The sequence below is a fragment of the Callospermophilus lateralis genome, chromosome 17 (assembly GCF_048772815.1).
Source record: "Callospermophilus lateralis isolate mCalLat2 chromosome 17, mCalLat2.hap1, whole genome shotgun sequence".
Taxonomy (NCBI): Eukaryota; Metazoa; Chordata; class Mammalia; order Rodentia; family Sciuridae; genus Callospermophilus; species Callospermophilus lateralis.
This window is the reverse complement of record NC_135321.1, coordinates 22,929,824-22,943,474: the sequence shown is the minus strand read 5'-3', so window position 1 is coordinate 22,943,474 and position 13,651 is coordinate 22,929,824. Positions and strand designations below refer to the sequence as shown.

Sequence of the window (13,651 nt, the reverse complement as noted above, 5' to 3'; positions counted from 1 at the left end):
ATAGATTTTTTTCTCTTCACTAGTTCTTTTTAAAGATATCTTGAAGGCCATGCCATAAAAAGACCATGAAAAACTAAAGATACCCTGCAAGTTATTTTCTTGGTATCTTGGCCAATTTTAAATAAGTCTTGGCAAGAAAAATCATCAATAGCAAATAGTGAAATATCAATAGCAAATACACTTTTAAAAAAATTAAAGTAACCATTTTTCCACTAAGCTCAGAAGTTTCATATTAGAGATACAAGATATTTGGCAGCCACGAACTTAAGAAGGAAATAGCTGAGAAATAAGCACTAAACAAAACTGCATATACTTTATGTGTTTTTAGGAAAATATTCTCTCATTAAATTTGTTTGGGAGAAGATGAGATATGTGAAAGCAATTTAGAATTTTACTTTGGGTATAATTATGCAATTCCACGGTATTACTTTTGCCCCCATCTGTTCTCCTGACATCCTCTTTTCTAGCAGAAGAGGCATCCAATGAGACAAAACAGAGGGAACACAAGGGCCCCCCGCAGGACACTCATGTGGGATCATTCTCCTGCCTCTCCCGCTTACAGAATTTTATTTGCGTAGAAGAACTGCAGGAGCTCTGGATGATAGTGACTCTGAAAGAAATTAGCAAAGGTACATGTGAGGGAGGGACTCAGTAAACCTCCTAGATATAACTAGTGGACAGCTGCAGATTCAGGGCACTGGGATAGGCAAGAGGAGAGTAGGCAGCATCACCTGCACTTAGCTAATGACCTGAATTGGAACTGCCCTGACACTGTGTGCCTAACTCCCAGGTGTTCGCCACTTACATACACAGCATCATGGGTCAATCACAATTGAATAATTGGTCTGAGACATTTTATGGGTGGATAACTCCCTCATGTGCTTGGCCACCTTTGTCTTAAACACTGGGAGGGCAGGGACTGAGGAGAATTTTCTCCTGCCCTGGCTCGCTCACCAGCTGCCTGGAGAGTTTGGGATTCCTTTGATCTTCTTCTGTCCGGAAGCTGTTTTCGTTTCTCAGTTTCAGATACGGAGAACAGGCTCGAAAAGTTGTTTTGCAAGCCTGAGGGGGAAAAATATGACCATCCTATTGGCAAAAATATCAGAATTCTAGAATCCCAAGCAGGGAAGGGTATCCCAAAGAAGTGGACCCAATCTATGGTCAGGGCCACTACACTACAATGTGAAAGTGACTTTACAGACTTGAACTTACAGGACATATGCTTGTGAAATGCCATGCCTATAATCAGGGGGCTCGGGCGGGGGGGGGGGGGGGGAGACGGCATTACTTGGAAGTTTACACAATACTTGTCATGGGACCCCTAAATGCTGAATTCAATCTCTCTCTCTCTCTCTCTCTCTCTCTCTCTCTCTCTCTCTCTCTCTCTCTCTCTCTCTCCACAAATGGTTTCAAAACTCTTTGCTCCCAGTTTTGAAACATTCACCCAGGCCTGAGGTTGATCCAACCTTGTTAGGGCACATTTTCTCCAAGAGCAAAACAGTTCCATAGGGAATCTTTAACAGGTGCAGTGACAATCACTAATTGTGTGAATAGATATGTGAATAGATATCCTCCTTACATGAACCTAAACCTGCACCCTCTGCCCACCCACCCTGAACCTGAGCTCATCTGGCCTTGACAGGCACTAACATGGGCAGGTGGGGCAGGAAAACAACATCTTTGTTCGGGAAGGATGACATGTTGGGGAGGCAAGTTCTTCAGGATTCATGGGGACACGCTGCTAGTTTCATAAGGGCTTCGACAAGAACATGGAGAATCGTGGTCTTACCGTGGCAACCTGTGGGTTTCTGTCCTGTAAATGGATCAGGAGGGAATCTCGTGTCTGCTTAACCTGACGGGCGAAAAACTTCTTCCATTTCCACCCAGCAAAGGCCGCCAGTTGCCCGAGCAAGACAAAGGCCAAGTATCTCATGCTGTCGTTCTCCTGCGGGTTCCCATCAACAAAACAACAGAAGCAGGTCACCATCAAGAGACAAAAGTGTCAGAGCACATGGCTCCCACCACAGCCATCGTTCCCGCATGGACATCACGGGGTGGGCCTCCAGACACAGAGCTCTTCCCCTCTCTTTTACATAAACAGACAGACACCAACTGGTGTCATGCACCATGGTTTTACTACCAATCTATGTAGGAGCTCTTTCCACCTAAACACATAAAGGAATTTTCATACTTTTTCTCTTTTCTTTTGCTTTATTGCATCATGATTTGCTTGATCAGTCTCCTTTCACTTCTAGCATTTTCCCAGGTCAGCTCTCGGTCTTTCTCCTTTTTTTGTTTTTGGTACTAAGAATTGAACTCAGGGGTGCTTAACCACTGAGCCACATCCCCAGCCCTTTTAACTTTTGTTTTTTGAGACAAGGTCTCACTAAGTTGCTTACAGCCTCGCTAAATTGTCAAGGTTGGCTTTGAACTTGAGATTCTCCTGCCTCAGCCTCCTAAATGGGCTGAGATTACAGGCATGTGCCACTGCACCCACGTATGTCACCTCTCTTTACTTTCGGACTGAGTTCCTTCTACCTGTAGCGGAAATAAGGATTCTATTTCCCCACCACAACCACCACTCTCTTCTTTTACTTTGATGAGTTGGCTCCTCCCTGAGCACAGGTGAGTGGACTCAGCCCTCCCTTTATCTCCTTTGTGAGCTGTTTGCCCCATGTGTCTCTCTTTCCAGATGAGAAGTCCAGGGCCCAGGGCATTTCAGTGACTTTCCCAGAGTCACACTGTCAGGTAACAGAACCAGCATAGGATGCCAATCATTTGACTTTAGTGCACAGATTTTTATATCAGTACTTCATGGTTCTGTTCAGCTCCAGGTAAACCAGAAGGAACAAGGCCAGTGTGGGCCACTCCAGGAAGCAAGGAGCACCTAGAACTGGGGTCACAAAGACTCAGCAAGACTGAGTACCACTGACCGTTTTGTGAAATATTTAAATATATATTTTATATATTTTAATATGCAAATATATTTCTATATTCTTCATATATTTTAACATATATGTACTTTTCTATATTACAATAAATATAAATCATATATTTTAAAATATGCATTTAGTGCTGGGTACAGTGGTGTATACCTGTAATTCCAGTGGCTCAGAAGGCTGAGGCAGGAGGATCACAAGTTGTAAGCCTGCCTCAGAAACTTAGAGAGCCTTAAGCAACTTAGAGAGACCCTATCACTAAATAAAATATTATAAAAGGGCTGGGGATGTAGTTCAGTGGTTAAGCAACCCTGGGCTCTATCCCCAGTGCCAAAAATAAATAAATAAATAAGTTTAAAAATATATATATTTAGCATATGTGACATATACAGAATTACCTCAAGGTTGCTATTTTGTTCACTGCCCTATCAGTGGGTGAATGCACCCCATCCAAAGCCCTCCCCTATTGCCGAGATAGACAGGAATGCATAAGACAGGTGCATGTCCCCCAACAGTCTGCCAATCATCCAATGGGGGCACAGGCACTAACATAAAGCAGGCAGCAAAGAACGCCGACTGTGACAGAGATATAAACTGTCAGCAAGGAACTCAGCAAGAGAATTTCCTCAGGATACATTGCCAAGGATTTCTCACCAAAAATCACGGGCAAGGTGGGTTTTAAAAAGCTGCTCCATCCAAAATAAGCCTTGGGTTGTGGTTGTGACTCAGAGGTAGAGCGCTTGCCTAGCACGTGTGAGGCCCTGAGTTTGATCCTCAGCACCACATAAAAAAAGATAAATAAATAAAAAAGGTGTTGTGTCCATCTAAAAAAAAAGAAAGGAAGGAAGGAAAGAAGGAAGGAAGGGAGGGAAGGAAAATAAGCCTGAAGTTCAGATGACTCCTCTAGAGAGATTTAATGCCACATTTGCTGGGAGGTCTGGTTTATATTCAAGAGCAAAAATCTGTCTCTCTCTGAAAGAAGGTGGGACAACTACGCCAGCTTCATAATCTCAAGGTCTCTCTTGCTCTCATGTGGGGCTGGCACCCCTGCTTGCTCTGTGCGGCTTCCTGGGGAACTAGGGTGTGGCAAACTGATGCGAGTGGCTCTGGGAGCAAATAAAAGGTCTGTTCCCCATTCAACAGGTCTTGCCTTTCAGAGTGGCGAGAATAACTGCAGCAGGCTGACTCACTGCTGGAAAACTAAGGCTCTTGGACTTCTTCCCCATGGTTCAGACTAAATGCTGTCCCAGCACAATTCTTGCTTGGCGTCTTTTCATCTGGTAGTTACCAGGGCAGGGGCTGCAGCCAGAAAGCTTGCTTTTCCTAACCCTGACAGGCTCTGCAAACCTTGGGCAGGTTCCAACCTTTCTGTGCCTTGGCTTCCTCATCCATAAAGTGAGGATAATTATAGTGCCTCCCTCACAGGATGACTGCAGAGGTTATAGAAGATGCTCCATGTAAATGGCCTTGCACCATATGTGGCACACAGGAAGGGCTCACTAGGTGTGACTATTGTCATTCTTACATGTAGGAGGGAGTGCTGACTACACGCTGCTCACTGTCATCAGCATACAATATTCACTCCTCTATTAAGATGAAAACTCCTTAAGGAGAAGTGATGGAATTCTACACATCTTTTATGGCTTTCTTAACCCACACACAGTATGGTACTAGTCTCTGAACAAGATTCATTAATGCTATGGTTTGGATCTGAAGCATCCCCTAAAGGCTCATGTGTTGAAGGCCTGGCCCCCAAAGCAGCAGTGTTTAGAGATAGGACTTTGGAGCCCTGATCTCATCAATGGATTAATCCATGAAGGGATTCATAGCTGGATGGCATTACTGGAAAGTGGTGGAAACTGAAAGAAGTGGGGTCTAATTGGAAGAAGCAGGTCACTAGGAGCATGACCTGGAAGGATCTATCTTGTCCCCAGTCCTTTTCTTGCTCTCTTTCTCTCTCCTTCCCATGCATCCCAGCTGCCATGGGTGAGCACTCTTCCTTCACCATGTCCTTCCACCATGATGGTCCACCTCACCTCAAGTCCAAAGCAATGGAGCCAGCCAACCATGGACTGGAACTTCTAAAAGTGTGAGCCATAATGAATCTTTCCTCCTTTAAGTTGTTTATGTCAGGTATTTTGTTCACAGCAATGAAAAGTGACTAGTACAATTAATGAATAAGTGAATTATATAGACCTTATTCCCTGAGCAACAGACTACCCAGGGCTGTCACTGCTAATCTCACTTTGATTTTAATACCCCCAAATTTTTATGAGTTGTGTCACTTACATCATCCAATAAAGTCCTGATCTGAAGGGTGATGTCTACGAAGAAGGAGCCCAAACCTTTGCCCTGAATCTTGCCCAGGATGATGGTCAGTGTCTTCATACTCTCGTGGATGACTTCAGAACTCACGGGGTCATACAATCCATGCACCAGCAGATCTAGCATAATTTTCTTGTGTTTTCTCACCTGTTATCGAGGTTTGAAAACATTACTAAGCATGGAAATTGCTCTCTGTAAATCCAAAAACAACTCCACTTCTAATCTTCCAGTAACCTAAGACTGGGAATGAGAGACTTTGGTTTTCTTCAGGGTTTGCTGCAACTCTCATCAAAATGCCAGGGCTTCTATTAGCCCAACCCAGGAGCCCAACTCAGTCTTGGAAGGACAGAAAGAGAAAGCTGCAGGTGGTGTCTGGTAGGTGAGATGAGTAAGATACTTCAGGAGGGTGGTGGACCAGGGTGACTTAGAGGTCTGAGGAGGGTTATGTACCTTTATGAAGAGGAGGACATGAAATGGCCATTGAAGTTGACATATACTAAAGAAATAGGAGTGAAAGAGAGCTTTTACTTAAAAAAAAAATCATGAGGAAATCACTGGAATTCCCAAGGAGAATGATGTTGGCATATATCGGTCTTGCCTGCAGCTACTGCCCATGGTTAGAGATGCTGAAATGACCCTGAATGAGCCATGCCCTTGAACAATCTGCTCTTCCTGGGTGTGGAAGGGAACTGTGACTTGTCAAGCCTAACAGAATGTGACAAAGGTAACAGGATGACACACTGTGGCAGACAGGAGTAATACCCTCCTGCTGGCCTTGAAGAATAAAGCTGCCACCTGTGAGAAGGTGGCCTCAGGGCACTGGGACTGGCCCCCAGAGGACAGTCAGCCAGAGGACAGAAATCTCAGTCCTAGAATTGGAAAAGCCAAATTGTGCCAAAACCACATAAGCTTGGAAGAGGACCCTGAGCTTCAGAAGGGCACAGTCCAGCCTGTGGGATCCCGGCCTTGTAAGACCCTGAATGGAGGACCCAGGTGAGCTGTCCCCAGACCCCTGGTCCACAGACACTATGAATAACTATCACATGTTGCTTTATGCTGCTAAGTCTGGTGGTTTGTTAGAGGGAAATGGTACTAGTCCAGGGGGTACCCCACCCAAGCCTGGGCGCCACCCACGAGGGCTGGAGGGTTTGGGGAGATTGACTCCGCTCCACATCCTTCCTCACCTGGTCAGGGGCTTCACAAGCCATGGTGCCCAGGCCTCTCATTGCCAGGTGGCGCTTTTTGGCACTGGGGTCCCGAGCTCTTTCTGCCAAGATGAAAAACACATTCTTTGAAGACTCCTGCTTCTGGAACTTAAATTTCCAAGAGACCTGAGAGGTAGATCAAAAGTGTGTTAATTGGGAGTGTTCGGAGTCTTGCTCTGAACCCAGCCCCATTCCCTCCCTCTCAAGAAAATTCTCCTGTCATCATTGCCTGCTTGGTTTTGCTCTTCTTTATCCAACTAAAAATGTTGGGGTGTGTGTGTGTGTGTGTTTTACCAGGGATCAAATCTGGGGCTATGTTAAGCATATATTGTACCACTGAGCTGCACCCCGGCCCCTATAAATGTCTGATTTTTGTTGGGGAATATATTAATTTGATCTATATAATGAAGATATTAAAGGGGGAAAATGAGAGGGGGAAGTAAACTAATGCAGGCTGGTGTTGAGCTGTGTTTTTATGGAAAGAGATGCTCAATAGCTGTGAGGAGGGTGACAAGTTGAAAAGAAAGGGACTTTAGAAGGGTTGATGTGGGCTGAGAATACACATCCCTTTCAAAGTACATATTGGTATTTCACTCACTTTGAAGAGTTCCCTAACCCTCTCCCTCCAGCCCCTCCCCATCTTTCAGCTCCACTTTGTAGCTTAACACCTCCAGTGACACGTCTCTGTGGTGCGTGCTTCCGGCTTCCTCTCCTATTCTGTTCTGAACACTCAGCAATTGAGCTGATGTTCCCCCCTCACCATCCCTCCATGTGGCTCATTCCAAGGGTCCATTCTCAGCAGTCACCTTAAGCTCGTAATAGCATGTGACACAACTGGCAAAGCACATCCACAAAAATCTGTTACACGTCTACAAACATTTCAGGGTACTGGAAGGCTGTCCCAATTCTGGAATGCATGTATCTGAGCAATTAAGATTGGGAACAGGAATGCATGAATAACGCAAATGGGGGAACACTGTGTCTGATGCAGAAAATGACTTCAAAGCCCTAACTCTAAGTGACTGCAGGGCAAGAGATGGGGCAAGAGATGGGCTGCCCCCTGTAGTGAGCAGTTGAACTCTGATGCCAGGAAGGCCCTGCTGTTCTTTACAATGCAGAACAGACAATATTAGAGTCAGAATCCAGACAATGAAAGATCCAGATAAGATCAATGACAAAAGCCACTGCGCTCCCCCCACCGTGTGTGTGTGTGTGTGTGTGTGTGTGTTTGGAGGGAGGGCTTGGATCCAGATCTCTTTCCATAGTGCTGTTGATGAGATTTAGTAATATGCAAGCTTCATGGTTATTTCTGAATATTTATCATGGTTCATTCTATATTTTTACTATTGGGTTAGCAGCAAGTTAAATCCCTCTCAACTTATCTTCTTGTCTTCCCATAAATATTCTACCGATATTAAAAGAATTCACATCCAATTTTTTTTCCAGAAAGAACTTTAAAATGGCTTTTGGGAGGGAACATTTAAATGTACATGATATTTGGGATCAGACCTTGGAAAAGAAAGCTATCATTGATGTCATTTTCCTCTTGGGCTGGGAAGGAGGTACAGAAGAAGGCTGGTCCGGGATACTCTGTGTTTGGTCCATGGAACTAAAAGAAGCAGAAGAAAAGCCAAGATCATCACATGAGCCACAAACCCCTCCAAAGCCTCATGATTGACAAACACTGCAAAGCGCTTTTCCAGGGAGGACAGGAAAAGGTGACAACCCCAGGCCTGTCCTTAGGAACCTTTATCTTGGTGAGGAAACAGAGTCACATAAAAAGTGAAAGAGTAATTCCAGGCAGCCCAAGAGGAGTAGAAGCTTGGGGCTCTGGGCCCACACCCTGGCTCCCCATTCCATCCTGCAGACTTCTTGTCTCACAATCACCCAAGAAATAAAATTCAGATTCCTGAGCTCCACCCACAGAATCCTTGAGAGTTGAAGTCAAGAGTGGCCTCATATTTTGTGTTTTTAAAGCTCCCCAAAAATGTCAATAGGTACTTTTTTTTTTTTGGACGGGGTCTCGATACTCTTTACTGTTTTAAAATAGACCTGCTCTTTTGCTCAGCAATTCTTTATTCTTACAGAATTAGCACACTACATAAAGGACAGCCAACATAGCACTGTAACAAACAAAAATGTGTCCTTCCATGACTATAATTTAAGTAGACTACATCTATATTACACCTGTACAACTCTTTGATGACTACTATGTATGCAGTCATTTAAACAAATATTGGGCAGATCTACATGTACCAAAATTCTCTCCAAAACAGGTTGTTGAGTGAAAAGTGAAAATCAATGTGTACAGTATGTTACCATCTGTGTAAAATCAAATTGAGGGAAATACTTATTACATTGTGTTTGCATCTGCATAAAATAGAAGACCTAGGAAATCTAACAAAGATCGCCACTGCGGTGGAAATTCACTCCCTAATCTCCAGTCCCACTTTCTCCATCCATCATCTCTGGTCGATGGACCTGTCTGCAACCATTGTGACAGGAACCCAGATAAAAACCTAGAAAATTATACCACCACCACCACTCCAGGTAGAAAGGTCTTCTCTTTTCATCAGGTAGCTGGCTGAACTAAGATTCTCTTTGTCAGAGTTAAAGGCATTCCCGTAGGCCTTTGTTAAACAGTGGTTCTCACATTTGAGCATGCATAAGAAATCACCTGGCAGATGTGCTAAACAATGCATTCCCAGGCCAGATCCCCAGAGTCTCTGACTGTGCACCTGAAGCAGGCAGCTAAAAAATATGATTTCTAGCAGACTCCTAGGTGAGACTGATACCAGGATGCAGCTGGCTTGGGTACTACACTTGAGAGCCACTGAATTAAGAGAAAGAAACCAAAGCAGCACAGGGTCACTTCCCCCCAGAATAAAGGGTTATAAACTTATATTGAGGCAGAAAGAAAGGAAAACCTCACAACAATAAAGAAAAACATGTTTGATTTTTTTTCTTTCTGGGGTTTTCTTTGACCTTATGTTCCAGTAGAACTTGCCACCCCTCAAGAGGAATGCTCTGAATCAGACCCAACAGATGCCTGACAATGAGTATGTTCAGTTTAAAAGAAGCCCAAGTCCTGCAGGCTGGGGGCCTGCTCACTGAGAAGGGCATCAGCCTCATTGTAAACCAGGCTGTGTCGGTGTTCCAAGGCACAAGAAACCAGGCCTGGAGCTCCTCCCCATTGGGAAGGACAACAACCTGCTCCTTCATTTTTTATGCTTGACTTTTCTTGCAAGTTAGCAAAGCAGTTAAGGGTTCTAGCCAGCCAGGGCAGAGGGGGGTGGGGGTGGGGGGGGGGGTCGGTCCCAGGCCTAAAAAACCAAGCAGCCAGTCTGGCCTTAATAGTCAGGTCTAGAGTTCAAGAATGTGGAAGGCTCTCAATCAGGGCAAAGGGAGGGACAGCTGAGCTTCATGGAAGTTTCAGGATATGTAGTCAGAGAGACACACACAGGCTCCATTTCCAGCTCACACCTGTCCCGGCAAAAACCTTCCTCACCTGCCCACCTTCCTATCACAAAACAACCGTGCTCTCATTTAACCTCACAGTTGTCTCCCAGAGCTCATCTTGATCTCTGGTGAAAAATCAAAAGCACTTCTTGCAGTGTTGAGGGAATCTCCTCTGTCAGAATTCCGTGGTACATGTTATAAACTGCAAGACTTCCCCAGAATTACTGGACAGAATCTTGGTGTGCATTGGGCCAGAGCTTTGCCCTTTTTGCACAAAGTTACATATGCTGGTATATAAAAACCTCTGAACTGGAAAATAATCCCAGGATTGGCATACCCCATAAAGCCACATATCATGAGAGAGCCCAGAGTCCCAGGAGGAACAGGGGTAAGAGAGAAGCACATCGATGTCTTTGCAAAGAACCAAGGATTGATAGGATAGCATGCTTGTGAGGCAATGAATTTCACTGTTGCTATAGTTGGAATACAGTTTGTCCCTTCCAAAACTCATGTTGAAATTTAATCCTCATTATGAGAGAGTAAGAGGTGGGATCTTTAATGGGTGATTAAGGCTCTGCCCTCCTGAGATTAGCCCACTCATGTAATTAAAGGATTACTAGGTTACCTCCTGAATGGGTCTGCTATGACATTTAATTTGGCTTGGTCTCTTCCATTCACCTTGTCTCACCATGGGTTGTCCTACACCAGCTCGGGACTCTGTCAGCAAGGATGCCATCATTTGATGTGATCCCTTAACCTTGGACCAGAGCTGTGAGCCAAAATAAGCCTCTTTGCTTTATAATGTACCCAATCTATGGTACTGTGTAATTAGCAACAGAAAATTGACTAAGATGACTGTCAAAATAAAATTAAAAGCATAGCAGGGGCTGGGGGTGCAGCTTAGTGGTGGAGTACAAGCTTAGCAGGCGTGAGGCACTGGGTTCCATCCCCAGCACCACCACCAACAAAAACACAGGGAGATGTGCAACCATGATTTGTACTTTGCTAGAATGCTATTCTTAAATTTTCTTTTAAAAAAAAATTAGAAGGTAAATGAGAGTCACAAGGCCTTGCCTGGAGCTTGGTGTTTTCAGACTTGCAGTTTTTAAAGAACACCCATCACCCACACACACCCTTACTGCCTGCAGTGTCTTTGCCTTTCAACCAGTTGCATCCTTTACACCCAATCCAACCAAAACAAAAGGATCATTCCCATCTGTTGCAACACAGGATCTGAGAGAGGAATGTTTAAACACACACAAAAATGAACACAGTACACAGATTCCAAGATTTCTTAGGCATTCTGACTCTTTCTAGAAGCCCACTCGCCCCTTAGCAGTGGTTCTTCCTATTAGAAGGAGGCTTTTTTGTTGGGTTTCCAAGGCAGTCACAGATGCAGAGCCTACTGTGACCAAAACTTTGTTCATCCCTGTGTACATTGTTCAACTAATCCTTCTTCCTCTGGGAGACATTCCCTGTGTGTACTATGCCCAGACCCCTGGTTTTTACCACCCGGGAGGCCCTGGGGCTTGTCTTCATCACCATGCCATGGTCCTACCTGGTCTTACTGAAAAGACATAGATTTGAAGTACCATAGAAGACTATTTTATGCTTTATGCCGACTCCCAGATGCCTTTGCAAACTGAATCAAAATATTAGGTTTATGATCAATAATCCTTTTACTCATTGAAGTCAAAAGGTATATGCTGAAAGCAAAATTTTAAACACTTGGATCTTTTCTCATCTGTAAAATTTTGAAGAAAAGAAACAGATTTTTAGCCATCCTTGCAATTCTGAGCTTATTAATAACAATAGGAATAAGTTACCAGCTATTAGACACTTTCACATGAAAGGCACTAGGTTAAACACTTTATATAGGTAGAGTGCAGGGGAGCTGATTTAGCTGACCTCTACTGAACCAACCTGGAGGGCTAACTGTGATTCTCCAGGCTGCCTGGGAACTATACTAACCATTGCTGCTGGGGCCCCACAGTAGTTTCATGTTTATCAAGAATTAGCTTATAACAATGCACTTGTTACTGTCACTGTGAAATTTTATTTGTCTGTTTGTTTGTGTTTTATTTTGCAGTGCTGGGGATGGAACCCAGGGCCCTGTGCATACTGGTCAAGCACTCCACCACTGAGCTACATCCCCAGTCTTGCAGCTTGAAATTTAATTAAATATAAACTAACAAAATATGAGTACACAAGAAAAGGAATTTGTTTCTGTGAATGCAAGGTTGAATGTTTTAGGAGGATTTCATAACAGGAAGCTGCTAAAATATTGTTGTCTAATTAGGTATGTGAAGAGTAAAAGTTTTGGAAGTATATAATCATTTGGTATGATTTTTGGAACTGACATGATTCTGTAGAAAGTGACTTTACAAGTGCCTTCCCAAGTGTATAAATTCTTGCTACATTTAAAGAAACTAAAGCTAGAACTCACAGATAAAGTATTATGCATATAGTTTATGTAAGAAAGACAATGCAGAAATGTCAACTAGTGGATTCATATTCAAAGAAAAAACCATGGCCCTGTATTAAAAGTAAATTTTACATTTTAAGGTAAAACACGTGAACTATTTACCATCTTTTATGATTCTCTTCTTTAATCAACTTCTTAATTAATTCTGTGAAATCCAGTCCCAATATCTCAAATAAGAGAACTTTTCTTTTCTTTCCTTCCTTCCTTCCCTCCTTCCTTCTTTCCTTCCTTTCTTCCTTCTTTCTTTGGGTACTGGAGACTGAATCTGTACCACTGAGTTACATCCCCAGTCTCTTTTATTCTGAAACAGGATCTTGTGAAGAAGCCCAGGCTGGCCTGGAACTTGTCACACTGGTGCCTCAGCTACCCATTAACTGGGATTTATAAGTGTGCATCACCATGCTCGACTTTAAATAAGAGATCTTTTATGATATTTCATTTAATCCTCACAATCCTAGAAAATTGTGTATAATTATTTATTTTAGAGAAGAAACAGACTTAGAATAACATTAAACAACTCACCCAAAGTCAAATATAGCAGAGTTCAAGACTTCAAAATCTATACTGTTTTTCCCTTTCTGGATGACAAAATCTATACTTCTGTTTTAAGTCTGTATTCAGCTCCTAGACAACCTGTGCACTGACCACCTAAGTGTGTAGACCCTTCAATTTGATGCATTGACGCCTTCCCACCAGTCCCTCCCACTCTAATGCTCTCTGTTGACAATAATCTATAATTTGTGAAAAGAGAAAAACAAATCTGTTCCATGGTCAACATTGTTCACTTGGGTTTTCCAAAGAGAACATCCCAGATAGCTACTTCCTTAGGATTCAACTCCCCCTGACACGGTAACCGGAGTGAGTGGCATTCCAGGAAGGGTTTGGGAGCCAAGCGCGCAGGGGACTTCTCCTGCGGTCGGGCTGCCCCAGGCTGCAGTCCTCTTACCTGCGCTCCCGGGGTGGCTGTCACGTGACGAACTGCTGCGGTGGGGCTGGAGGTTGGTCCTGGGCCACTCCGGAGGGCTGCTATTCCGGGGTGGAGCCAAATGTGATGACTCGGCTAAATCTTCCCAGTTCCGAATTTCTAACACACAAAAAGGGAAATTAAAAGGTGAAGCAGTGTCTGTTCAGGATAACGGGGCAGCACAGAGCGTGGGAAAGTGAGATTCAAATGGGGGTGGGGGGGGGGAAATCAAAGTGTGTAAGATCGCGAGGTGGGGGCGGGAATTGCCCCGAAT

At 43.9% G+C, this 13,651-nt stretch overlaps 1 protein-coding gene across 1 annotated transcript; it reads right to left on the bottom strand.

The window, feature by feature from the left end:
* Positions 1 to 342: 342 nt before the first annotated feature.
* Mro (maestro) lies at positions 343 to 13,446 on the bottom strand. Its single transcript, XM_076837041.2, has 7 exons — positions 13,360 to 13,446; positions 7,979 to 8,078; positions 6,449 to 6,595; positions 5,229 to 5,411; positions 1,790 to 1,945; positions 955 to 1,062; positions 343 to 610 (listed from the first exon to the last, which is right to left on the bottom strand). The coding sequence occupies exons 2-7, from the start codon at positions 8,072 to 8,074 to the stop codon at positions 557 to 559; spliced, it is 744 nt and encodes a 247-aa protein (XP_076693156.1). The 5' UTR covers positions 8,075 to 8,078; positions 13,360 to 13,446; the 3' UTR covers positions 343 to 556.
* Positions 13,447 to 13,651: the final 205 nt, after the last annotated feature.